Source organism: Zootoca vivipara, chromosome 4, assembly GCF_963506605.1.
Source record: "Zootoca vivipara chromosome 4, rZooViv1.1, whole genome shotgun sequence".
Classification (NCBI taxonomy): domain Eukaryota; kingdom Metazoa; phylum Chordata; class Lepidosauria; order Squamata; family Lacertidae; genus Zootoca; species Zootoca vivipara.
The window spans coordinates 96,185,374-96,213,085 of record NC_083279.1 but is presented as its reverse complement, the minus strand read 5'-3'; the positions used below and the strand labels follow the sequence as shown (position 1 = coordinate 96,213,085).

At 48.1% G+C, this 27,712-nt stretch overlaps 1 protein-coding gene across 4 annotated transcripts in view; it reads right to left on the bottom strand.

Annotated features, from left to right (window-relative positions):
• Positions 1-27,712, bottom strand: part of P2RY6 (pyrimidinergic receptor P2Y6) — a 69,693-nt gene continuing 41,981 nt past the window's right edge. For 2 of the 4 annotated variants that reach the window (XM_035116113.2, XM_060273935.1), the window contains one exon: positions 1-4,744. In XM_035116113.2, the coding sequence (XP_034972004.1) occupies positions 3,718-4,689 (972 nt within the window). In that variant the 5' untranslated portion in view covers positions 4,690-4,744 and the 3' untranslated portion in view covers positions 1-3,717. Of the gene's footprint in view, positions 4,745-15,997; positions 16,617-20,368; positions 20,816-27,712 lie in introns of those variants that run through there. The other 2 variants (XM_035116114.2, XM_035116115.2) reach the window with 2 other exon arrangements.

The following is a 27,712-nucleotide window of genomic DNA, read 5'->3' as shown; positions in this document are numbered from 1 at the left end:
ACAGGGCAACATGTGAGAGTTGCAGGCAGGGGGACTCAATTTTTTTTATTTAGAGAGGACCGTAGGAAGTTATACAAACACCGTTCCCTGCCCCGAGGAGCTTACAAAGGCATTCTCAAAGGCATTCACAAATCCTTAACCGACAACAGCAAACAGCAAGGACACACAGGAGGGGGGAAATTCAAGCAAGATAGCTAGTTATTTATAGAGGTGAAGCTTGAAAGGAAAAAAAAGAAAACACCGGGAACATCTTGCAAAGGGAGGCGTAATATTTTGCGGCATTCAAATTCACCTACATGGGTAGAGAGACCGTTTGCAAAGCAAGGCGTCGCTTACTCTAAAACGCAGGGCGTGAGAAGCGAGAGGGAGGCATCGACAGGCAGAGGGCAGCCCCCCCCCCAAAAAAATTAAAAATTCTAAAATGAAAAAATCACAGCACCAGCCATGAGTCCGGCGAGCCTTGAACATGCTCAGTGGATACAGAAAGATGCGTGTGAGTTGGCAAAAGAAAACTGAAAGATGGATAGATGCCCTTTCTTAACAGGCTATAGCAGAGATGTGGAACCTCAAGGCGGCCTTGGACTGGTTTGGCACAGAGAAATAGTGGGAGGAAGAAGCTGGGGAACCCCTCAAGGGAAGAAGGCTGAGAGCCCAGGGATTGGTGGCGGGACGACGAAGAGGGAGAGGACTGGGAGGAGGTGGTGTCAGAAGATGAAAAGGGAACAGGGCTTCGTGAGCGAGGAGATTCTGTGGCAGAGCGAAGTTCAGAATCAGAAGTGGAAGCAGGCCAAGAGGCTGAGATGAGTCCTGCTGGTGAAGAGTCCTAGGTGTCTCCCCCTCCTGCTGCAACACTCTCCCCTTCCCTCCTGGTCTCCCAGTACCAGAAGAGGCATGCAGAGGGCGGAGGAGAGGTTGGCTACATCCAGGCACAGTCTCTGATTGCTTGGAGAGGACTTAGATGGCTGGGGGGTGGGGTTGGGGACTTTCAGTCTTGGCAACGGATCCATGGGTGGCCCAGACCTACCAGGGATGAGCTGCTGTGCCCATTAGGCCTGACACTCCACTCAGTCTGTGCAGACTGTGTACTTGCTAATAAGGAGTTAGCTCCGACTTGCACAGTGCAATTTGCTGCTTTCTCGCTCCTGGCAGGCCCTAGGGCTGAATGCGGCCCTCCAGCCCTCTTTATATGGCCCCAGGGACTCGCCTCAGGCCACACACCCCTCCCCAGCCGCACCCCTAGGGGCTTTGCTTCTCCCATTAATTGCTCTGCCTGGTTTTCAAATGCGTCCTCCAACTCTGATGAATTCTTGCTTGCCTGGGAGATGGATGTTTTCTATATGGAGAAGAAAGCCTGGAATATAGAGGTCAAATTCATGTAGATTATCTTGTGCCCCCCTCCCCGCCCCATTTTGCTTCCGGCCCCACCCACTCCTGGAATGTGGATCCTCAGAAGGATTTGTGGCTGTTGGGATGAAAAAGGTTCCCCTATAACCTGGAGTATCTCAGGAGGAGGGACTGAATTACCTAGCGGAACCTGCAACACTTCCTGCTTGGGGGGGGGGGGGAGAGATGCGCTGCAACATTTTGTTGCAGGTAACACTTGTTCCACCTGCATTTGGACAAGGAATGAAATAGTAGTTGAAAGCAAGGGGCAGAGAAAAATCTATACGGGACGATTGGAACCGGTGGTTTGCTTGTTGATTATTTCCATTCATATCCCACCTTTTCCTCCAAGGATCTCAAAGTGGTGTATATGCTTCTCCCCCTCCTTGGATAATCCTCACAATAACCCTATGAGGTAGGTCAGGAGGCGAGAGAGGAGCAGGTCCAAGGTCACCCTGTAACCTTCATGGTTGAGGTGGGATTCGAACCCTGGTCTCTCAGGTCCTAGTCTGGCTGGCTACCATGGGGTGAAACCTGGGACAGGTGAAATGAAACCAACGTGCAAAAGAGCAGACGGCTAAACCGAGCCAGGGCAACGGGGCAAAGCAAACAGGCTGGGGGTGGAAAAATCTCAGATTTGCCCCCCACCTTAGGCACCTCTTTGTGGCTGCCAGGACGGCTCCCTTGGGTCATGCGGCAGGCTGGCCTTTTGCTTGGCTGAAATATGTCTTTAAACGGCAACGATGGCTCTGACCTGCCTGAATGGAAAGATGCATGTGCAGAAATGCCTACATTTTTATCCGACCTTTCCTAGAAAGGGCTCAGAATAGTGTGCAGAGTTCTGTCTCTCTCCCCCCCGCCCCGCCAACCTGGCTCGTCATGGCCTCACAAACAACCCTGTGAGGTGGGTTGGGGTGAGAGGGAAAGTGCCTGGCAAGATGGGGATTTGAACCCAGGGCACCCCAGTTATTATCGTCTCTCTAACCACTACACAGTCTTCCTGCTGTGTTGACTCCAGCACCCTGGGCTCACAGACGCTTGTGAGCAGCCCACAAGCAGGACCTGAGCTCAACAACACTCTCCCCACTTGTGATTCCCAGCACCTGGTATTCAGAGGCACCGTGTATTTCATGAGGACTAGGAACTTGCTTGATTTACAGGGAAGCAAGAAAAAGAAAAAGCCGGCAACTCTCTCGCAAGGCTCACAAGGAGGTTCCCACACAACTGGTTGCTCAAACAGGAGCTTGTACATATTAAGCCGAGGTTCCACGCCTGAAATTTATTACATCTTCTGAAAGAAATGACAACAAAAAATCAATATTCAATAAACACTGGTGGTTTTTCAACGGGGTCCCTTCAGAGAAATGTGACGATGGTGGACTCGCCGGACGGGACAACGCCCCGCTTCTCAGTTCATCGCAGCAACTTTGGGGTTTGCATTTATTTGCTGATGTTCGTCCTCCAGCTGGAGATCTGTCGTCAAAGGATCTGTTAACAGCTCATGCTTGGAACCTCCTGATTTCAAAAGGGATCTGAAAGACTAGGACTCCCTTCTCAGTGGAAAGGTAATAATACTGTTTATTGAACAAGGCCTGGGTGACCCCCGAAGGCTTTAAACAATTAAGCGATGACCCCTAACCCACTCCCGGTCACCCAGAGCCCATTCCATCCATCTGGAATATCTCATTAAAGAGGTTTGCTCAGGATCCTCCCTCCTTCAGCTGACGTAGCCCAGCGGCAGAACATCTGCTCAGCATGCAGAAAATTCTCAAGTTCAATCTCCAATGGCACCTCGTTTATTCCTGCAGGGGGTTGGACTAGAGGACCTTTGGGGGTCCCTTCCAGTTCTACAATTCTATAGTTTCCAGGTGTGGCTCAGCCAGAAACCCTGGGGATCTGCTGCCAGTCCAGGTAGACGAGACTGTGCCAGGTGGACCGGCAGAGTGACTTGGGAGAGGGTGGCATCTACGTCCCTGACTTTACGCCAGTCGCATTTCTCCTGTTCTTCCGCCACTCAAATTAGCTTCTGGGCCGCACGTCCGGTGCATGGCGGTACGAAGGACCACTGACGCCCAGCCGCGGGGAGCAGATATCTCCCAAACCAGCAGGAGCGAATCCTCACAGCCCTAAGGCAAGGGAGAGAGCAGAGCGCCCCGTGGCCCATTGTTCACACAGGGGCATTCTCTGAAGGCCTTCAGAGAGGGTTGGGCACGGCAACCAGAGTTAGGCCTCTGAAGCCATGCTAGGCCGAGCTCTCCCTCTGGCGCCCGGTGCCACGCAGGCGGGGGGCATCGCCAACCCTTCCTTGGCACAGGATCACATGTGAACCGCCGCTCACGAGTCGTGCTTCCACTTAGAGCTGACTTTATCCAACAGGTGGCGGGTGCTCTCGCGAAACTTGCGCTGCGTGAAGTAGAAGAGGATGGGGTCGAGGACGCTGTTCATGCTGGCGAAAGGCCGGGTGCACTTGTAGGCGATGGCGAAGGCCTGCCGCGTGAGGCAGGGCACCCCGGGGATGGAGCGGATGATCAGGTAGAGGGTCTTGGTGAGGTGGAAGGGGAAGAAGCTGATGGCGAAGACGAGGACCACGATGACGATCATCCGTATGGCCTTGTCCTTCTTCTTGCGGACGGCCAGCCCGATCATCTCGTCCTTCTGGCACAAGATCTTGGTCATGCAGCAGTAGCAGCCCAAGATGGAGACGAAGGGAATCAGGAAGCCCGTGACCGTCAAGGTGATCCCGTAAGGGAAGTAGCTGGCGGAGCGGTCCGGCGGGCTCAGGTCGTAGCAGACGGTCCGGTTCCTCTGGGTGCCGGTGGCGGCGAAGACGAAGGTGGGCAGGCACTGGGCGACCACCAGGAACCACACGACCCCGCAGACCATCCAGGTGAAGCCTTTGCCCCTCTTCTTGTGCCAGGTGGAGAGAGGGTGGCAGATGCCCAGGTAGCGCTGGATGCTGATGCAGGTGAGGAAAAGGATGCTGCCGTGCAGGTTGGTGTAGAACTGGAAGCGCACAAATCGGCAGGTGAAGTCTCCGAAAGGCCAGTAGTCCTTCTGGGAGTAGTTGTAGATGAGGAGAGGCAGGGAGCAGACGTAGAGGAGGTCGGCCACCGCCAGGTTCAGCATGTAGATGGTGGTCCGCGTCAGAGCCTTGCGCGATAGCCAGATCTGGGCGATGACGATGAAGTTCAAGGGCAGCCCCAGGACGAAGACCACCGAGTAGACTACGGGCAGAAGGATCTGCTTGAATTCCTCGTGGTAGGTGCATGAGTCCTTACCGCCGCCGGAGGTGGTCAGGTTATCCATGCCGCAAGCTCCCGGACTTTCGGATGGGGAGGGTCGTCCTCGAGGCAGCTAGGATCTGTGGGCAAGGCAGAAAGAGGGTCAGGTGTTTGAACCCCATGCTGGGCGAAAGATTCCTTAATAAAAATATTTATAAGTTCACGGATATTACTGGCCCAGAGATGGAAAGAAGACAAACTCCCTACCAGAGAGGAATGGCAAACCAAGCTGTTGGTCACAGATTATTATTATTATTATTATTATTATTATTATTATTATTATTATTAATTTATACCCCGCCCATCTGGCTGGGTTTCTCCGGCCACTCTGGGCGGCTTCCAACAAATATAAAAATACATTAAAATATCACAGATTAAAAACTTCCCTAAAAAAGGCTGCCTTTAGGTGTTTTCTAAATGTCAGGTAGTTGTTCATCTCCCTGACCTCCGATGGAAGGGCGTTCCACAGGCCACTGTTTAAGAAAATTATGAATTTATAAGTAATATTTGTGTATGTTTGTTTTTATGTTTGTTTGTTTTTGCTCGTAAAACGAATAAATATTATTATAAAAAAAGGAAAGCTCGGGGACCAAGAAGACCAAAACTTGAATAAAGCATGGGAAAATTTTTACAATTTACTTGAGAGACCACTGTAAGCAGATGAAAACATGAGCAGGATTGCAATAACACTTGTAATGTAGAAATTACTATGGACAAAATGGAGAGACCTAAAACTTGGATGATGAAATAATATGCAGTTGGAAAGGTTGATATCAGGACCCAGGGAGGGGAAGGTGGAAAGTCCAGAGATTCAGAGAAATCTCTAAATACGTACGTATTTGGTAATGTTATAATCTTACACTTGTAAAATAAAATCAAAATTATTTCATTTATTATTATTATTATTATTATTATTAACAAATCAATACATTTCCCAATTAACAGTCCATTTACATTATCATATTGAGCCTCACACTGGGCACAAAATTCCTGCATTGCAGGGGATAGGACTAGTTGATCCTCATGGCCCCTTCCAACTTTACAGTTCTAGGATTTCAAGATTCTAATACATGTTTATTTCAGTGGAGGCTGGTCCCTGTAAAAATAAAACCCAATCAGACCTGTTGCAATTGGGAAACGCATCTCCTGTTTTAACTTTCGCTTGCCAGCAGATGGCACCCTTGTGACGCACAGGGAGATAAAGTCCGGGCGATAAACAGGAAAGGAAGGAGGGGGGCGCTGGAGATCAAATTTTTGCTGCACCTGCCTCAGAGCTGCGCCTGCTACAGCGTGAAGCATCCCCACCCCATCGATTTATTTATATCTCGCCTTTTCCCCAGGCCGGGACTCGAAGAGGCTTGCAAAAACAGATTAAATGCAGAAAGCTAAATCCATATGCAATGTATCTGTTAAAAAGTAATTAAATGCCAGAATTATGTTGACGGAATTGACTGAAGCAGTGTTCGGAAGCTTGCACATTCTTACAATTACAGGTCATGCAGAAAGGATGCCATTTTAGTAATATTAAGTAATATTAAGTTCCCAAAAAACTATGCAAGTACGCCTAAGTTCATGTAACTGCAGGTGTGTGTGTGTGTGTGTGTGTGTGTGTGTGTGTGTGTGTGTGTATTATTCTAGTTTACTCACTGTCGCTGTCTCCTTTCCCCCATCCACTGTCTCCTCTTGTGTCAAATTGACTTCATTTTATTATGACATTTCTAACCCGCCCTTCGTCCCAAAGGAGCTTGCAATTTCAGACTGCAAGCTCATTGGGGCAGGCACCTATCCCCCTGTTGTTGGCAGAGCAGCTTTACTACCACTGGCATGTGGCTCTCAGAAGTTGCCCAGAAGTGAGTGCTTTTTAAAAATAAAAAATAAAAAAATAAAAAAGGAAGGTGAGATTCTTCAAAAGGCTGAGTTCCGAGCTCAGTGCAAATACTAATCATAGAATCATAGAATCATAGAGTTGGAAGAGACCACAAGGGCCATCCAGTCCAACCCCCTGCCAAGCAGGAAACACCATCAAAGCATTCTTGACATATGGCTGTCAAGCCTCTGCTTAAAGACCTCCAAAGAAGGAGACTCCACCACACTCCTTGGTAGCGAATTCCACTGCCGAACAGCTCTTACTGTCAGGAAGTTCTTCCTAATGTTTAGGTGGAATCTTCTTTCTTGAAGTTTGAATCCATTGCTCCGTGTGTGTTAGTGCTTGCACAAACGCCATACTGACTCATCTAAAGCTCAAATTGTTTCCTCTAGAAAAAAACTACAGCTGGGTGGCCAGAGGTCCACTTAATCAACTTAAAGGCCAGGTCCATTTAATCAACATGAAAAGTCCCTAGCATCACTGCCGACATTATTTGCTGGGTTTCTTACCCTAACCCTCAACCATAAAGTCTCTTTATGGCGACCCTGGTGCTGCCCTGAAGGGACAGAACTCCAATAGAAAAGCAATCCCTGCCACCTTCTGCAAACGACAGAACCCAGCAGCATGCAAGGCACATGGGTTTCCAGGAAAGCCGGTTCTTTTACGGCCTTGTGCATTTTTTACACACTTCTGTTCCTTGCTCCAACATCTCCTGCCCTCCCTCCCCACCAAAACCAACCGCAGCGAGACCATCATAATAGCAGCTAACCACAACCCAAATGAGAAGCTCAAATAGGCAGGAAAAGCCAGAAATCATCTCCACCACAGGCCTCTGGCTTGCTTTAATTTTTAATTTTATTTTTTAAAGCTGGAAGATGCAAAGAGTTCGGGGAAGTTGTCTTTTGCAGAGAGATTGGCATTTTGAAACGGCACGGCTTGGGCTAGACCAGGGGTCAGCAAACTTTTTCAGCAGGGGGCTGGTCCACTGTCCCTCAGACCTTGTGGGGGGCCAGACTATATTGGGGGTGGGAAATGAACGAATTCTTATGCCCCACAAATAACCCAGAGATGCATTTTAAATAGAAGGACACATTCTACTCATGTAAAAACACCAGGCAGGCCCCACAAATAACCCAGAGATGCATTTTAAATAAAAGGACACATTCTACTCATGTAAAAACACCAGGCAGGCCCCACAAATAACCCAGAGATGCATTTTAAATAAAAGGACACATTCTACTCATGTAAAAACATGCTGACTCCTGGGCCGTCCGTGGGTCGTATTTAGAAGGCGATTGGGCCGCATCCGGCCCCCGGGCCTTAGTTTGGGAATCCCTGGGCTAGACCGTCGGCCGACCTCCAGCCGGGCTAGACACACATGGTTTTGTTTTTTTAAAGAAACAATTTTATTAAATTTTCAAATAAACAACATTCAACAACAACAAAACAATAAACAACAAACACAACAACAAAAAACATATTCAACTATTCTACTTCTCTTGCTCTGCCGAGCTTTGACTTCCCTCCCTCCCATCATTCGGTTTTCTTTCCCACTCTTATCTCGCAGTTCCTTTTAGTCCACCTACTTAAAGTCAATGCGTAGGATTTATTTCAGTCCTGCAAGTGTTTTCAGACTTCTACAGTTCTTCTCCATATAGTCCATGTTGTGACGTGGGGTTTGTGATTTCAGCTCTCTTGACAAAACATGCTGGAGACAGTTCTCTAGTAACAGCTCTTTATTTAAGTGAACAAGACTGACTGTGAGGGCAGGAAGGCTACATTTATAGGGACAGGGAACTAGCTAGAAGGGGATACATTTTGGAGGGAACAATATCAGGCAATCACAGTGCTGCCTTTTGGAGGGAACCAATAAGACAGAGGATCCAAATACAGCAGCTTAAATGAACCAATAGTAGCTGTACCCTCTGGAACCAAAAGGCAGTTACTTTATCCTAATGCAAATACAGACAATAATAATACAGAGATAAAATCCTTTGACTCAATACACAACACCCCTCCCCCCCTAGTGAGCACAGCAGACGTAATCCCTCAGGTACTGTGGGGTCCTACAACTTCTACTTGATCTCCTGACAACAGGTGTTGCAGGTTCTGGATTGGGTGTTACCTGTGGTGGAGGGGCTGCTATAGGGGTTTCGTCAGGAACAGATGGAGTCCCAGACATCTCAGGGTCCCCTACCTGTACCTCGTCATCCTGAGGACTAGCAGACCCTGGTTCATTTGCTGAAGCCCCTGGTGACTGCACCTCTGGGCCATCTTCACTCTGGTCTCGCAGCTGTGCGTCATTAGCCAGGGATGAATTATCTGACTCCTCCCTGCTGAGCGCCCGGCGCCTCAGCTGATCTATATGTCTCTTCCAAACTTGCCCATTTTCCAAGGTCACATAATAGGACACAGGTCCACTAGCCCGGGTGATCACACCAGCCACCCACCGCGGACCTCGTGAATAGTTCCTCACCCAGACCAGATCTTCAGGGGCGAGATACCTTGTTGTGTCAGTCTCAGCCTGGGGGGTTGCTCTTGAATTACGGTTTGGCATTTTATCTGGGTGGACATAATCCAGCACCGTTACCAGTCTTCTACCTAAGAGCAGCTCAGCTGGCGACTTGCCCGTCGCAGTACACGGCGTCGCATGCTGCAAAAATAACATTCATGCAATGCGAGCCGACCAGTTACCCTCCATTAAGCGCGCAATGGATTCTTTGGCTGTTCTTACCATGCGCTCAGCCTGCCCATTGGAGGATGGGTGAAAGGGCGCGGATGTGACCCCTCTTATGAAGTTATCAGCCAAGAATGCCCTGAATTCTTGGGATACAAAAGCTGCCCCATTATCTGATACAATGGTCTCAGGTAACCCGTGGGTTGCAAACAGCTGCCTCAACACCTTGATTACGGCAGCTGATGCCATGCTAGGGACCATCGCCACTTCTAACCATTTGGAATATGCATCAACGATAACCAAAAAGACCTTCCCTTGGAATGGCCCAGCAAAATCTATGTGCAGCCGGCTCCAGGGAGTCCTGGACTGCTCCCACCAGTGGACTGGTGCTCTGGCCACTTCTGGCCGCACCTCTTGGCATGCCTTGCATGTTCGTACCCATTGTTCTATGTTCTGGTCCATTCCAGGCCACCACACATAACATCGGGCTAGCGACTTCATCCTGACCATTCCCGGGTGTCCCATGTGAAGCGTCTCAAGAACCCTGTTTCTCAGTGGTGCTGGGATGATCACCCTATCTCCCCATAGGAGACAACCCTTATGCATGGACAATTCGTGCTGCCTTGTCGCATAAGGCCTGAATTTTTCTTCATGCGGACCACCTGGCCACCCCCTCCCCACCCAAGTGAGCACACGGGAGAGAACAGCATCTTTCCTCGTTTTCTCAGCTATATCAGTAGCTGTTACAGGAGCCCCAGGAAGTGTTTCTAGCATCATAATGTGCTCCGCCGGAGCAGGATCCTCATTGCTCCCGCCAGGAAGGGGCAATCGACTCAGCGCATCAGCGTGGCACAACTGTTTCCCCGGCACATGGGTCAAGGTGTACTGGAACCCATTCAGGAATATTGACCAACGCAACATTCTGGGGGAGAGAATTTGTGGCGTTTGTTTGTTTGGGTTGAACAACCCTAACAGTGGTTTGTGGTCCGTTTATGGCGACCGTACAAATAATCATAGAACCTTTTGATTCCTGACACAATTGCTAGTGCCTCTTTATCAATTTGAGCATAGTTGCGCTCCGTGGGTGACAACGTACGGGAATAGAAAGAGATGGGCTTTTCCGACCCATCCGGTTCCCTATGACTCAGCACAGCCCCCAGGCCGTATTGAGAGGCATCACATGCCAGGACCAGCGGCTTCGACTCATCATAATGAGCAAGGACGCTCCTGCTACTCAGCATTTCTCGCAAGGAGTCAAAAGCCTTCTGCTGCTCCCGCCCCCAGCGCCACACATTCTTTTTCTGCAAAAGTCTATGTAATGGTTCAGCTACCGAAGCTTTCTGGGGTAAGAATGAATGATAAAAGTTAATAAGTCCCAGGAATGACTGCAACTCCGTCTTGTTCTGTGGTCGTGGTGCCTCGATGATGGCCTTAATCTTAGCATCTGTGGGGTGGATGCCTGATGCATCAATTTTAAACCCCAAGAAATCCACAGTTGGCACCCCAAAACTGCATTTTTCTTTTTTCAGTTGCAACCCCACCTCCTTGAACTTGAGCAACACTGCACGGACACGCGCAACCAGTTCCTGTGGGTCTTTTCCAGCAATCAAAACGTCATCAAAAAATGGCAAGACCCCCGGCAGACCCCTTAACAGGCGTTCCATGAGCCCTTGAAAAATCCCTGGGGCCACACAAACTCCGAACTGTAATCTGTTAACTCTGAACGCCCCTTTATGTGTGACAATAGTCTGTGCTTCCGCTGATTGTGGGGTTACTGGCAGCTGTTGGTAAGCTTGTGCCAGGTCAATTTTGGCGAACACCTTGCCCCCAGCCAGTTTAGCCAACAGATGTGATACGACTGGAATGGGGTATGAGTTTCCCCTGAGTGCCTTATTGATAGTACATTTGTAATCTGCACATATTCTGACTTCCCCATTTGCTTTAAGGGGCGTGACGATTGGAGTCTCCCACTTAGCAGAGTCCACGGGTGAGAGAACTCCTTGCTTGACCAATTTATCCAGCTCTGCCTCGATCTTGGGTTGCAGTGCAAATGGCACTCGCCTTGGTTTGAGTCGGATTGGGGCCACCCCGGGGTCCAACTCGAAGTCAACTGGGGGCCCTTTATAACAACCCAGTTTTCCATTAAAGAGACCAGCAAATTCCTTGCATAATGTCTCACTCATCTCAGGGCAGGTTTGGATTGAATTAAGCCCTGAGATACTCAGTCCCAGGGCGGGGAACCAGTCAGTGCCCAGGAGACTGGGGCGACTGCCCTTCGCAATCACCAGTTTGAGTACAGCCTGTTTGTCCCGGAACTGTACTCTCACGGCACACATTCCCATAACATGGATGCGGCCTGCTGAGTACGACTGCAAGGTTGCCGGGAAGGGCTCCAGAGGGGGCAACTTACCCCTGGAGAAGAATGTCTTCGCGGTCTGGTCCGACACAATGGTGAATGCAGATCCAGAGTCCACCTCCATGTCGCACTGCTGACCCTCAATCTTCACCTTGACGTGTGCCTTGCCTTGCGCTGGAAACTGCACGGCCCTCCCGTTGATCTCCGTTATGTAGTGGCAGTCCTTTCGAAAATGAGTTGCTGTGGGCGGTCTGCGATGCTCCAGTATAGGTGCTCCTGTTGCTCCTGACGCCGCCGATCTACAGACCCTGGCGATGTGACCTGTCTTCCCGCACATCCGGCACATAGCATCCCTGAAACGACAACTCTTCCGCCCATGGTTTCCACCACAACCTGGGCAACTGTCTCCGCGATCTTTGTGCACTGTGCAGGCCTGACGCACCAACTCGACCCCACGGACTGGGCTCTGGCTCGGAGTAGCCTCTAGCTCGTCCATGGCATGCGCAACTTCTATCTGTGGCTTAGTGGCCTTGCGACTGGCATCAAGCTCCTCTCTTTCATAATTCTCCATGGCGGTGGCCTCCTTCAAGGCTGAAGCAAGGGTAACCTCTTCTTTAGCCACGATGCGTCTTCTGGCTTTCTTGCTGCTCAGACCACCAATAAACCGATCCAGGAGAGTCTCTTCCAGATTTTGGAAGCCGCAGTGCTGAGCGAGCTTCCGGAGTTCAGCCAGAAATGCGGATACAGACTCCCCAGCATGCTGCTGCCTCTTATGGAACTCCATCCGCCGGGCCATCTTGGTCTCAGTAGGCGCCAAGTGGCTTGTTAGGCAGGCAAGAATATCTTGGAGAGATGTCTCACTCAGCTTCGCTGGAGCAAGTAATGCCTTGGCTAGCTTGAAGGTCTCGGGCCCACAGTAGCTCAGGAATGTGGCCCTTCTTTTGCTGGCATCGGTGATCCCTTGAGCCACTGCGAAGAACTCGAAGCGTTCGACGTAGTCTTCCCAGGTGTGGGGTTCTGATGGCTGGAAGGGCTCCAATACCCTTGGACTCTCCATTGTCCTAGCGGGCAGGGTCGTCTTCTCAGCTGGCCAGTGAGTCTTGTTCTCAGCTGCAATCCGGACTCTGAGGCAGGGTTGTGTTTAACCGCTCCTCAGCATTCCGGATCCCATCCTCGTTGCCAGTTGTTGTGACGTGGGGTTTGTGATTTCAGCTCTCTTGACAAAACATGCTGGAGACAGTTCTCTAGTAACAGCTCTTTATTTAAGTGAACAAGACTGACTGTGAGGGCAGGAAGGCTACATTTATAGGGACAGGGAACTAGCTAGAAGGGGATACATTTTGGAGGGAACAATATCAGGCAATCACCGTGCTGCCTTTTGGAGGGAACCAATAAGACAGAGGATCCAAATACAGCAGCTTAAATGAACCAATAGTAGCTGTACCCTCTGGAACCAAAAGGCAGTTACTTTATCCTAATGCAAATACAGACAATAATAATACAGAGATAAAATCCTTTGACTCAATACACAACAGTCCACAAATTTACTCCATTCCTTTTGGAACCTTGTCTCTCCCTGGGTTTCGGATCCCGCAGGTCAACTTAGCTAATTCTGCATAGTCAATCATTTTCATCTGCCACTCCTCGATCATCGGCATCTCCTGTACTTTCCATTTTGGGGCTAATAAAGTCCTAGCCACGGTTGTAGCATACATAAATAATTTTTGATCTCCTCTCCTATGAGTCCTAATAGAAAAGCCTCTGGTTTTTTTGGGAAAGGTATACTTAAAAATCTTTTTCAGTTCATTATATAACATTTCCCAAAATCTTTTTACTTTTTCGCATGTCCACCACATATGATAAAATTCACCCTCTTTATCTTTACATTTCCAGCATATTTTGCTACTCATTCTATACATCTTGGCTAATTTTACTGTTGTTAGATACCATCTATACATCATCTTCATTACATTTTCTTTCAAGGCGGTACATGCAGTAAACTTCAATGTTTGATTCCACAATTTCAACCACGCATCGTATTCAATATTATGCCCCAAATCTCTTGCCCATAGACACACATGTCTTTTGGCACCCAGTGCTCCAGCTCATGCTTCTTATCTTTGCTCTGGCACCGAAAGCAGGAAGAAAGCAGTTGTGCGTGCGCTAAAGATTTGCACAAAGGATAGACCAGAAGGCAAAGGCTCTTAGGAGGAGGCACTATATACTAAGTATAGCTGCCAAGTCTCCCGTATTCCCCGGGAAATCCCCGTTTTTCCAGCTGTTCCTAGCTGAAAAAACGGATTTTTTTGTTTTTTCCTGGTTTATTCTGGTGCGGCGGCCATTTTGGAACTGGGCGGAGCATGCTCAAAAGCGACTTTTGATGCTGCTCTACCCAGTTCCAAAATGGCTGCAGTGCGACTTCTGGCATGGCGGCCATTTTGGAACTGGGCAAAGCAGCATCAAAAGTCACTTCTGAGCATGCTCCGCCCAGTTCCAAAATGGCGGCAGCGCTACTTCCGGTCTGCTATTTCTGGCCCGGTCCCTTATTTCTCTGACAGCAACTTGGCAGGTATGGTCCTAAGGCCTGCTGAAGCAGAAAAATCCAGGGCATCTCTCAAAGACGGTGCCTCTAGCCAGGGCAAAGTGAACCCACTAGGGAAAAAATGGAAGCAAAAGTTTGCACAATCACCAATGGCCCATCCAGTGCAGCATCCTGTTCTCACAGTGGCCAGCCAGATGCCTCTTCTGGGAAGCCTGCAAGCAGGATTCAAGCACAGGAGCAACATTTTCCTCTCCTGCAACTGGTGTTTGGGAACATTGCTGCCTCCACCTGTGAGGGCACAGCATAGCCACTGTGGCTAGTAGCCATCGATAGCCCTCACCTCCTGCATGAATTGGGCCTTCTTGGTGGTGGCGCCCGCCCTGTGGAACGCCCTCCCACCAGATGTCAAGGAAATAAACAACTACCTGACTTTTAGAAGACATCTGAAGGCGGCCCTGTTTAGGGAAGTTTTTAATGTGTGATGTTTTATTCTGTTTAATACTCTGTTGGGAGCTGCCCAGAGTGGCTGGGGAGACCCAGCCAGATGGGCGAGGTATAAATATTATTATTATTATTATTATTATTATTATTATTATTATTATTATTGATTCAGGTAGGTAGCCATGCTGGTCTGACGCAGTCAATATGAATACATTTTTTTCCAGTAGCACCTTAGAGACCAACTAAGTTTGTTCTGGGTATAAGCTTTCGTGTGCATGCACAAAAGTATCTGAAGAAGTGTGCATGCACACGAAAGCTTATATCCAGAACAAACTTAGTTATTTATTATTATTATTATTATTATTATTATTATTATTATTATTATTAAGCTATCTAGGCTGGTGACCGTCACTGACCCCTGCGGAAGTCAGTTCCACAGGTTAACGTTGCGCTGCGTGAAAGAAAGGCTTTCTTTTACCTGCCCCAAATCTTCCCAACTAAATCCCGCGATTAGACACAAACACACACAGGGCTCATCCAGACTTCCTGTTGTGCCGCGCTTTCTAGCCACAACTCCACGTTTTAAAGTTCTGTGTCTGATCTTTTTTCTTTTCTTTTCCTGGTGTTTTCCCCAGGAAAACCCGTTTTGTTGTTGTTGTTGTTGTTGTTGTTGTTGTTGTTGTTGTTGTTGTTTTTACAGCTGAATTGGAGCAACTGACGGCCGGTGGAAAACACAGTTGCTGTTTGCTCCGGTTCAGGGTTAAAATGCAGGTTTTACTGGGGAAAGTACTGGGGGAGAGAGGAAAAATGCTCAGGCACGAGGGTCCTGCATGTCAGCCTTACGCAGAAACGCTCGAGGTTTACAAGGAACCGGCTTAATAGGAAGCTCCATTCTGCCGACTCAGACTGATGGCTCCATCTAGATCAGTACTGCCTTCACTGACTGGCAGCGGCTCAGCAGCGGTTTCAGGCAGGGGGCATTCCCAGCCCTGCCTGGCAATGCTAGGGGTTGAACCTGAATTATTATTATTATTATTACTTTATTATTTATACCCCGCCCATCTGGCTGGGTTTTCCCCGCCACTCTGGGCGGCTTCCAACAAGTACCAAAATACATTAAAATATCACAGATTAAAAGCTTCCCTAAACAGGGCTGCCGTTAGGTGTTTTCTAAATGTCAGGTAGTTGTTTATCTCCTTGACCTCCGATGGAAGGGCATTCCACAGGGCGGGCGCCACTACCGAAAAGGCCCTGCATCCAAGGCAGAGCCTATAAACAGGTCAACTATTTGTCTCTCTGTCTACCCTGGCCATCAGTGGCTGCGTTGGAGTTTCAGGCAGTGAATGTTCCCAGCCCTGCCTGGTGATGCCAGGGACCGAACTCAAGACTTTGCGCATGCCAAGCAGATGCCTCACCCCCGAGCTACAACCTAGCCCCCCCCAACACTTACCTACAGCTGGCTCAGAATCTGCAACTTCAAACCTAAAAACAAGAAAGCAGGAAACCTCCTGCAGCCAAGGCCGGTCTAATTCCTCTGGCCCTTTTTTTCGTTCAAGCCAAGCAGCATTGTGGTTTCAGCGGCAAAGGACAGGAGGCCCCCCCCTCTCGCTTGTGCCCGCGCATCACTTTCACCCGAAATTGACACACCAACCGCTTCCTCCTTTTGCACAAGTTTCGCTCTGATGTGTCCCCGGCAGGGTTGCCTGGGGGAGGAGACAGCTGTCCATTCATCGCCTGCTTCCAACTTTTCTTATCAGCCGCACGAGAATTTCTGTGGCAATTCACTGGCGCATTTAGGGGGGGGGGGAGGAAGCTGCCGGAAAGCCACCTGCCTCTCTCAAATGCTCCTCCTGGGCAGCAAGTCGCTGCATTTCAAACTCGTTTTAATGCTGCAACATAAAGGAATTGCATTTTTTGTTCCTGTCGTTTATTTTATTTTATCGGGGTTAGGAAGGATAACAAAATTTAATCTAGGGTCAGGCATTTGCATGGTCCAGGGGGCAGCAAACTTTTTCAGCAGGGGGCTGGTCCACTGTCCCTCAGACCTTGTGGGGGGCCGGACTATATTGGGGGTGGGAAATGAACGAATTCCTATGCCCAAGAAAAAAAAACACCGTGATGCATTTTAAATAAAAGCACACCTTCTACTCATGTAAAAACACCAGGCAGGCCCCACAAATAACCCAGAGGTGCATTTAAAATAAAAGGACACATTCTACTCAGGTAAAAACACCCTGATTCCCAGAATGTCTGTGGCCGGATTGAGAAGGTGAACAGGCCGGATCCAGCCCCGGGCCTTAGTTTGCTTACCCATGGTCTGGTCAAAAGAGATACAGGACTCAGCTATACAGCTGCCAATAAAACGCTTTGAGTGTGTTGTAAAGTGCAAGATACAATTGTGACACCAGATGGTGTAAAAAAAGCATTTTCACGACGTTTTTAACAGGTGTGTGGATTCCACTACAGTGTATCTGCCAAATAACTGCTCTTGTAAGAAATTATTCTTTTAGCATAGAATCATAGAATCATAGAGTTGGAAGAGACTACAAGGGCCATCTAGTCCAACCCCCTGCCAAGCAGGAAACACCATCAAAGCATTCTTGACATATGCCTGTCAAGCCTCTGCTTAAAGACCTCCAAAGAAGGAGACTCCACCACACTCCTTGGCAGCAAATTCCACTGCCGAACAGCTCTTACTGTCAGGAAGCATGGTGGCAACAAAACTTTAGAACTCCCTGGCTGTTGACATCAGGCAGGTGCTTTTGCTGTACTCGTTTTGGCACCTGCTTAAAACATTTTAGTTGGGCAAGCCTATCCGGTTGATGAGTTTCGTCTCTTTTACCTCTAATGTCAAATATTTTTCAAAGGTTTCTACATAGTTCTTAACTCACAGAACCACAGAATTGCAGCTGAACTAAATGATCCTCAGGGCCCCTTCAAACTCTGCAATTCTATGACACCTCACAGATAAGAATCGAGGGACACTCGACAGCCAAACTCTGTCAACAGCGTTTTATAGATTGTCATTGTTCCACCATCGATTTGTTAATTACTCTATGTGATTCTTTTGCGATGCTCTATTACATTCTATCATATTACCTTCTGGCGGTTCCCTCACTGCCAGAAGCAAAGCTACAGGGAACCAGGCAGAGGGCCTTCTCGGTAGTGGCGCCCACCCTGTGGAACACCCTCCCATTGGAGGTCAACGAGATAAACAACTACCTGACATTCAGAAAACACCTAAAGGTAGCCCTGTTTAGGGAAGTTTTTAGTCTGTGATATTTTAATGTATTTTGATGTGTGTTGGAAGCCGCCCAGAGTGGTGGGGGGAGACCCGGCCAGATGGGCGGGGTATAAATAATAAATTATTATTATTAGTTATTGTTTGTAAGCCGCTTTGGGGTTCTCCTGAATGAATAGCAGCGTAGAAAACCCGGTAGCTCAGTCAGCAGAGCCTGATACTCTTAATCTCACGGCCATGAGTTCGAGAACCATGTGGGGCAAAAGATTCCTGCATTGCAGGGGGTTGGACTAGATGCCCCTCATGGTCCCTTCGAATTCTACAGTTCTATGATTCTATGAACTGTAATAAATCAAATCAAATCAATGTAAGGGGGTCTGGTCCCTAGAATCGTGAGCCAGATTGATCCCCCCCAGCTTCCTACCCCAAGTCAATCCTCGCAGAATCTTTTAGGTTTGAAATCTGAAAGTGCCGGGGAATGAATCCATACGATGAGTTCCTTCTCAGGAGTGTAGGTGCCAACTTTCTGGGGCCCCAGGTGCCAGAGCACCCACAAAATTCCCCATGAAGGAGCCGGGCACCCACAAATTTCAGTGCACTCTGCATGGCACCCATGGCCCCGAGCAGTGCTCTTTATTTCCTTTTTAAAAATGTTTAGGGGTACTCTCATTTTGACTCAAGAAAACCACCAGTTTATAGTTCAAAACGGGGGAAATAAATACAGTAAATGGAGAAAAGTACAAAGATTCGCATTAAGTTTAGGAGTATGCGTCCCCTTGCGTTCCCCCTAGGAAAAAAGCCCAAAATAGTTTGCTGCCTGAGGCGGAACAGCAAATGCCCCCCTCTGCCCACCGACCCACCCAAGAGGCAAGGTGCACAACAGCCAAGAGAAGCCGAAAATCCCCGTGAAAATAAACGAAAGAACGAGCCATTTGCTGCCTTTTCGTGACACCCCAATCCAACCGCCTGAGGCACGTGACTTTCCTGCCTAATGGCAGAGCCGGCCCCAAAGGGCAATGCCCTTCACAGGCAAAGGTCACGAACTGCGCGTGGCTGCTAATGAGAGTCGCTGCGTCACGTAGGCAGACACACAACACCTTTTTGTTACCCCATTCTTACTCCACAAAGGCTGGGAGGCAGTTAAGTCACCATCACCGAAGGAACCGTCCCTCCTTCCCACCAATTCTATAGCGCTTAATTGCGGTGGAATTGTTTGTGGGGTGTTGAGTTCGGGCGGAAACGACACTTTTCTCTCCTCCCACCGTCCCCTGCCGTCCCCGGGCACCTGCGATGTTGAGAAACCGGCTCGCCTCTCCAACCAATCGGGTCCACCGCTCCTGGCATAATGGGCACCTTAACCCCCAGCAAATTTCAAAAGGTAAAGTTGGCAGAAAGTTCAGGTTTTGAATGGGCACCGTTCGGATTAGAACAGAAGAAAGAGGGAGAGGAAGAAAGGAGGACATGAAATACGTGGAGCTCGGAGAGGCATAGGGGGACTGGAAAGCCCTCTTCAAATGCCCAAAGGTTGCATCAAAGCAGGCAAAGGCTTGTTTTTTTCTGCTGCCCAGAAGGCAGAGCCACATCTCATGGGCTTAAATTACACAAGAAGAGGTTTCCAGACAGGGGGATCAAGAAATCACTGGGAAAGTGTTGGTTATGGCGAACAGCAAAAGGTCATAGTTTTGCCCTTTTACGATGGGAAGGCAGAAAAACAAAACTGTTCTGGGTGCACAAAACAGAGATATTAAGATGAGGTTTTCAGATCAAACACACCCATTGACCTCTTAATACATTTATTGAATTTAGTCAAGGATAGAATTAGAGAATTGTAGAGTTGGAAAGGACCTCCAAGGGTCATCTAGTCCAACCCCCTGCAATGCAGAAATCTCAGCTAAAGCATCCATGACAGGTGGCCATCCAACCTCTGCTTAAAAACCTCCAAGGAAGGAGAGTCCACCACCTCCCAAGGGAGACCGTTCCACTGCCGAGCAGCTCTTACTGTCAGATAGTTTTCCCGTACGTTTAGTCGGAATTTCCTTTCTTGCAACTTGAAGCTATGGGTTTGAGTCCTACCCTCCAGAGCAGGAGAAAACAAGCTGACTAGATTCGGAAAAAAGGGAACTGGGGATATCTTGAGGTGCCTGATATGGAAAAGAAAATTTAAAAGTACTGTGCAACATTCCAGTATTTTTAAAGAAAATAGAAAATTTCTTCCTCTTTTTTGTGTCTTATCTTACTCTGTGCACTTGCAATTTTGTATTTCTCATTTTCAACAAAGAATATAAAATTTTAAAAAGAGAAAACTGAATTGCAAAATCACATGTTATTGGGCAAAACTGCATTACAAACTATGTACATCAAGAGAAATTGGCACTAAAATGCAGGTAAATATTCAGGGTTTTCGCTACTTTTTCCGCAAACTGATGTGGAGAACCTCAACTTTGGAGTGGAAAAATGAGAAGCCAACCTGCCCATCCTTACTCACCCTTAAACCTAGCTTTGAAAAACGAGTATGATACGTGCCAAGGAACCTTTTCTACAATTCAATTCAAGCCAACCCACCCCAAGTCTGCCACTCACCTCTATTTCAGGTCTAGCAGCTCGCAGAGAGCGAGAGGCGCATGAATGGGGTGCCTTTTCAAAGCCTTTTGCGTACCTGCAGGACAAAACCTCTTCTTCCCAGACCGGCTCAGGTGACCTCGACAACCCCCACCGTGCTGACTTTCCACCTGTTGTGACCAGGCTTAGAAAGTCCTTCTGTGGGGATGCCCTATATAGGCGGCAAGAGGAAGCAGCAGAAACAGGATGTCAGATGGTCGAGTGGCAGCGTACGAAACTCAAAGCAAGAGCGATAGGATCAGCAAATCTGACCTGTCCATTAACCACATCCTGGTGTTGTGGGACGGCTGGCACAAAAGAACTATAGAATCATAGAGTTTGAAGAGACCACAAGGGCCACCCAGTCCAACCCCCTGCCAAGCAGGAAACACCATCAAAGCATTCTTGACATATGCCTGTCAAGCCTCTGCTTAAAGACCTCCAAGGAAGGAGACTCCATCACACTCCTTGGTAGCAAGTTCCACTGCCGAACAGCTCTTACTGTCAGGAAGTTCTTCCTAATGTTTAGGTGGAATCTTCTTTCTTGTAGTTTGAATCCATTGCTCCGTGTCCGCTTCTCTGGAGCAGCAGAAAACAACCTTTCTCCCTCCTCTATATGACATCCTTTTATATATTTGAACATGGCTATCATATCAGAAATGGAGGCAGTGAGAGATTTTACTTTCTTGGGCTCCTTGATCACTGCAGATGGTGACAGCAGCCACGAAATTAAAAGACGCCTGCTTCTTGGGAGAAAAGCAATGACAAACCTAGACAGCATCTTAAAAAGCAGAGACATCACCTTGCCTACAAAGGCCCGTATAGTTAAAGCTATGGTTTTCCCAGTAGTGATGTATGGAAGTGAGAGCTGGACCATAAAGAAGGCTGATCGCCGAAGAATTGATGCTTTTGAATTATGGTGCTGGAGGAGACTCTTGAGAGTCCCATGGACTGCAAGAAGATCAAACCTATCCATTCTTAAGGAAATCAGCCCTGAGTGCTCACTGGAAGGACAGATCGTAAAGCTGAGGCTCCAATACTTTGGCCACCTCATGAGAAGAGAAGACTCCCTGGAAAAGACCCTGATGTTGGGAAAGATTGAGTGCACTAGGAGAAGGGGACGACAGAGGACGAGATGGTTGGACAGTGTTTTCGAAGCTACGAACATGAGTTTGACCAAACTGCGGGAGGCAGTGCAAGACAGGAGTGCCTGGCGTGCTCTGGTCCATGGGGTCACGAAGAATCGAACACGACTAAACGACTAAACAACAACAACATCATATCACCCCTTGACCTTCTCTTCTCCAGGCTAAACATATCCAGCTCCCTAAGCCGTTCCTCATAAGGCATCGTTTCCAGGCCTTTTACCATTTTGGTTGCCCTCTTCTGGACACGTTCCAGCTTGTCAGTATCCTTCTTGAACTGTGGTGCCCAGAACTGGACACAGTACTCCAGGTGAAGTCTGACCAGAGCAGAATACAGTGGTACTATTACTTCCCTAGATCTAGATGCTATACTCCTATTGATGCAGCCCAGAATTGCATTGGCTTTTTGGGCTGCTGCATCACACTGCTGACTCATGTCAAGTTTGTGGTCTACCAAGACTCCTAGATCCTTTTCACATGTACTGCTCTCAAGCCAGGTGTCTCCCATCCTGTATTTGTGCCTTTCATTTTTTTTTTGCCCAATGACTTTACATTTCTCCCTGTTAAAATTCATCTTGTTTGCTTTGGCCCAGTTGTCTAATCTGTTAAGGTCATTTTGAAGTGTGATCCTGTCCTCTGGGGTATTAGCCACCCCTCCCAATTTGGTGTCATCTGCAAACTTGCTCAGGATGCCCTCAAGCCCATCATCCAAGTCATTGATATCTCAGGCAGCAAGTGGGAGCAGGATTTTGGGAGGATAAACCTCCGCCTGGTCTCTGACAGGAGGAAGTGCAACCACCAGCCTCCCCTTTTAGACCACTGGAATAGGGGCAGAAGATGGCCTGGCAGAAGACTTGATGGGTGGCGGGTGTATCTGCCTGACAAGGGCTGAGCAGGAAGGAGGGAGGGAGGCTGAAGATTCTAGCAAATGCTTTAAATAGACCTTAGAAAGATTCACCGATAATAGAACTGTCTGCAGCTTTGGGTCATGGCTGCGATGTTGAACTTCCACGCTCGGGAGCTGATTATCGCCTTCCAGAGCAACTACTCTATTCCGAACGTAAAAATGGAAAGCGTAATGCTGGTGGTCGACAAAAGAGGTTCAAAGACTCTCTGGAGGCAAATCTTTAAAAATGTAGTATAAACACCGACAACTGGGAAACACTGGCCTGCGAGCGCTCCAGTTGGAGAACAGCCTTTACCAAAGGTGTCATGGGCTTTGAAGACACTCGAACTCAGGACGAAAGGGAGAAACGTGCTAAGAGGAAGGCACGCTTGGCAAATCCACACCGTGATCAACACCCGCCCAGAAACCAATGTCCCCACTGTGGAAGGACGTGCGGATCCAGAATTAGCCTCCACAGTCACTTACAGACTCATTGTTAAAACCGTGTTTATGGAAGACAATCTTACATGGCAATGAGTGATCACGAAGAAGGGGGAGGGGGCTGCTGCCTTCATCCCCAGAAGCTCCTGGCTGACCACGGTTAGGAAAAGGATATTCAGGTGCGAAATCGTATACTTGGGGGTGGGGAGAGAATCCCTTGGTAGCTAGGAAACCCTGAGAGCTTCCTTGACTTTCTCCTCCTAATGGGGAGAGCTTTTCATGCCAAGGGTCAAACTCCTTTGGGGGCTGAATGGCGAAGAAATTGTGTCTTTCTGACACCCGTTCTCTCACTCTTTCTGACACACCTCACTCTTTCGTTGACACCCTTTCTCTCTCAATAATAATAAATAAATAAATAAATAAATAAATAATAATAATATTATTATTATTATTTATACCCTGCCCATCTGGCTGGGTTTCCCCAGCCGCTCTGGGCGGCTCCCAACAGAATCTTAAAAGCACGATAAAACGTTGCACATTAAAAACTTCCCTAAACAGGGCTGCCTTCAGATGTCTTCTAAAAGTCAAATAGTTCTTTATTCCCTTGACATCTGATGGGAGGGCGTTCCACAGGGCGGGCGCCACTACCGAGAAGGCCCTCTGCCTGGTTCCCTACAACCTCACCTCTCGCAACAAGGGAACCGCCAGAAGGCCCTCGGAGTTGGACCTCCATGTCCGGGCAGAACAATGGGGGGGGGAACGCTCCTTCAGGTATCCTGGGCCCAGGCTGTTTAGAGCTTTAAAGGTCAGCACCAACACTTTGAATTGTGCTTGGGAACATACTGGGAGCACCAAAACGTCTCTGGCACCAAAATGATCTGGGGTCAATAATAATAATAATAATAATAATAATAATAATAATAATAATAATAATTTATTTCTACCCCGCCCATCTGGCTGGGTTTATCGTAAACCAAACCTGAGAAGGAACGGTTGAGGGAGCTGGTTATGTTCAGCCGGGAGGAGATACAGGCTAGCCATCTTCAAATATCTCAAGGGATGTCACATGGAAGATGGAGCAAGCTCGTTTTTTACTGCTCCAGAGGACAGGACCCAAATAAATCGATTCAAGCTACAAGAAAGGAGATTCCGACGAACTATCAAGAAGCGCCTTTCTGACAGTAAGAGCTGTTAGACAGTGGAGGTGGTAGAATCTCCTTCCTTGGCGGTTTTGAAGCAGATGTTGGATGGCCATCTGCCAGGGATTCTTCAGCTGAGATTCCTGCATTGCCGGGGGTTGGACTAGATGACCCTGGGGGGTGTCCCTTCGTACTCTACCTTTCTATGATCTCTGTGAAACTCCAGGAGAGCCTGGGGACCAGGAAAGCACTTGCAATGTCCATGGCCGACGCTCGAAAGCTTTCGCAGCCAGGAAGCACCGAGGGGGCGGAAGGAGAAGGGATATAATCGACTTGACCCTTGTTTCCTGCAACACATGTCAACAGGGATCTCTCCGGGCATGTTAACAGCATCACGTGGAAGGTGACGGCCCGGTCAGGCTGATCTGGGACAATGCGCGGCTTTGATCAAAACCACAAGCAAACTTTCTCCCTCCTCCAACCACCTCGCAAATGTTTCGACAATTGCTCCGCAAAGGCCGCGCACATAAACACACACACACAAGGACGGCCAAGATGCCGTTTGGCAGAAGACCCTGCACAGACATGAGAGGCTGTGGGAGGGAGAGAGGAGGAAATTCTTCAAGCTGATGAGGGCAGAATATAGTTATCTAGATCGAGCTCTTGCTTGCAGAGAACAAATTCTTGTCAGATCCAAAAACGAGATGTCTCTGAGCGATTCCTGCTCCTTTCGATGAACTTTGCAGAGGAAATCTTCTTGCACGGCAAAATGCACAGAGGGAGGGCTTCTTGCTGGTGGCCCCATATCCCACTTAATGGATAGACGCTTGGCCCCCATCAGTAATGGCTTCAAGTTGGGGCCTTTAAAATCCATTTATTGCCAGCCGCTTTTAATCCCAAATATTGGGCTGAATACTTGACTGTTTAACAAAGTGTGGCTGGTTTTAAAATCGTTTCTCCTTGGTTGTGCAAATTGGTTTTATATGAGCTGTGAAAGCGGCAAGTTCATGGGTCACCTGGTCAGAGCCTTCTCCATTATGGCGAGATGTATTATAGAATCATAAAACTGTAGAACTGGATAGGACCCCGATGGTCCTCTAGTCCAACCCCCTGCAATGCAGGATTTTTTTGCGCAGCTTGGGGCTCGAACCCTGAGAGTACGAGCTATATATTTGAGGAGACTTCTATATTTGAGGAGACTTTTCTAAATTTGCATCTGCACACATAAATTAGTGCATGCAAATCTGTGCTTTCTTTTGTCGTCTTATTAAAAAAAAGTGGTACATTACTTCCCTTTGGGCACTAGGTAAGCGGTTCGAATCCCCGCGACGGGGTGAGCTCCTGTTGCTCGGTCCCTGCTCCTGCCAATCTAGCAGTATGAAAGCATGTCAAAGTGCAAGTAGATAAATAGGTACCGCTCTGGCGGGAAGGTAAACGGTGTTTTCGTGTGCTGCTCTGGTTCGCCAGAAAGCGGCTTAGTCATGCTGGTCACGTGACCCGGAAGCTGTACGCTGGCTCCCTCGGCCAGTAAAGCGAGATGAGCGCCGCAACCCCAGAGTTGTCTGCGACTGGACCTAACGGTCAGGGGTCCCTTTACCTAGAATCATAGAATCATAGAATCGTAGAGTTGGAAGAGACCACAAGGGCCATCCAGTCCAACCCCCTGCCAGGCAGGAAACACCATCAAAGCATTCCTGGCAGATGGCTGTCAAGCCTCTGCTTAAAGACCTCCAAAGAAGGAGACTCCACCACACTCCTTGGCAGCAAGTCCCACTGTTGAACAGCCCTTACTGTCAGGAAGTTCTTCCTAATGTTTAGGTGGAATCTTCTTTCTACCTTTACCTTTTAAGCTACCCACACCGAGAGGACAAAATTGTATCTTTTCTTCTTTCTGCGCAAGGCCTAAACATCCCAAAAGCCTCTCCTCAGTCAAGCGGATTGCCCTGGATCCTTCAATATTTGATATGAGCTGTGTAAATATGCAGGTGCAAATAGTCTGATTTCCTCCAAGAACCAAACACCTTGACTTCCTCTTCGGGCTGTCGATGGAATGTGAACACGTCACTAAAGACCGTGCAGAAAATTAGCCGGGTTTTTTGTTTGCATGCTATTGTATTTCTGTCAAAGTTTATTGTTCTAGAGCCAAAGGCCACGACAAGTCCGTAAAGCAACAGATCGATGCAGCCGTACAAAAGTTTAGTATTTCAAACCCTGCAAGAATACCAGGATACATAAGAAGTAAGCTTTAATTGAGAGTTAGCGCTAGCGTAGTATTGATATTTTCGTCTCATTAAGTGAGCTTCTTTAAATGATCTCTAATTTGGAAGTGAGAACGAGACACACACACAGAGAGAATAATGGATTCATATACAGAAGCTGATGTTCTCTGGAAGAAGCAGTAAGGAGAAGGAGTGGAATCTCAGATAGGGATGCCATATTTCAAAAAGTCCAGACACAAAAGTTGTTTGTTTGGTATTGCCCAAAACTATTGAGCTTTGAGCTGTTGTGTTGTTGAGCCAAAATCAACACTACCTACATGTCCAGATTCTCCCAGACATTTCAGCAAATACTGGAAAGAGCGAAAGACACAGTTTGCTTAAGGAAGAAGCTGTAACCTTCAACTAAAACAACAACAAGAACAACTAAGCCCATGCTTGGATATGTGAATGCAAATTCTGTACTATGTATATATTCTTCTTTAGCTATACTGTATGTTCTGCAAGTAAAAAGCTTTTGAATGTTTTAGCAAGTGCCTGGATGTTGTTTTAATTTCAAGAAAAGAGCCAGCCTTGTACACAGCTGCAATTTAGCTACTTGGCCAACATCTCAAGTGTTATCTAGTCCAACCTGCAATGTCGGTTGGACTAGATAACACTTTTCTCGTCGGCTGGACTAGAAAACAACCCACAACAGCCCACTGGTGTGTGAGCATGCTCAGTGGCTATGGAATGCTGATGAGCGGCTGGCAGGGGGGAGGGGGGAGAAAAGGGAGGAGGGATGGAATGGAGCGGCTGGAACCCTGAACAAGACTCCACCCTCTTGATGCTGCAACATTTTATTGCAGATCCCCATTTGGAAGTACTTATGATTGATTTTTTTTTTTAAAAAGCCCATTATTTTATCATTTTTCTCCCAAATGTAAAAGTTAAAGCGATGAAGCAGCCTCAGATCAATAGTCCATCTGCCGGATCATCATCAACAGCTCCCTGGGGTGCAGGGTGGGCGGTCTTTGCAAACTCATTCCATGATTTAAGGCAGGGGTCAGCAAACTTTTTCAGCAGGGGGCCGGTCCACTGTCCCTCAGACCTTGTGGGGGGCCGGACTATATTTTGAAAAGACATATAAACGAATTCCTATGTCCCACAAATAACCCGGAGATGCATTTTAAATGAAAGCACACATTCTACTCATGTAAAAACATGCTGATTCCCAGACCTTCCACGGGCCAGATTTAGAAGGTGATTGGACCACATCCAGCCCCCGGGGCCTTAATTTGGGGACCCCTGATTAAGGGTTATGGGATGGAACAAGTTGAAGCTGGGATTCAACCACTAGGCTGCACTGCCCTCAGCTCGCAGAAATCAGCCCTGTTTGTGACACATTTCCATAGATCTGTGCAAAAGGCAAGGATTAATATCGCCACCGCCTTTGCACCAGAGCCTTTGGTACAGTATTTGCACGACAGATCTGGCGATGTAAAGGCCTGATCAAGGCG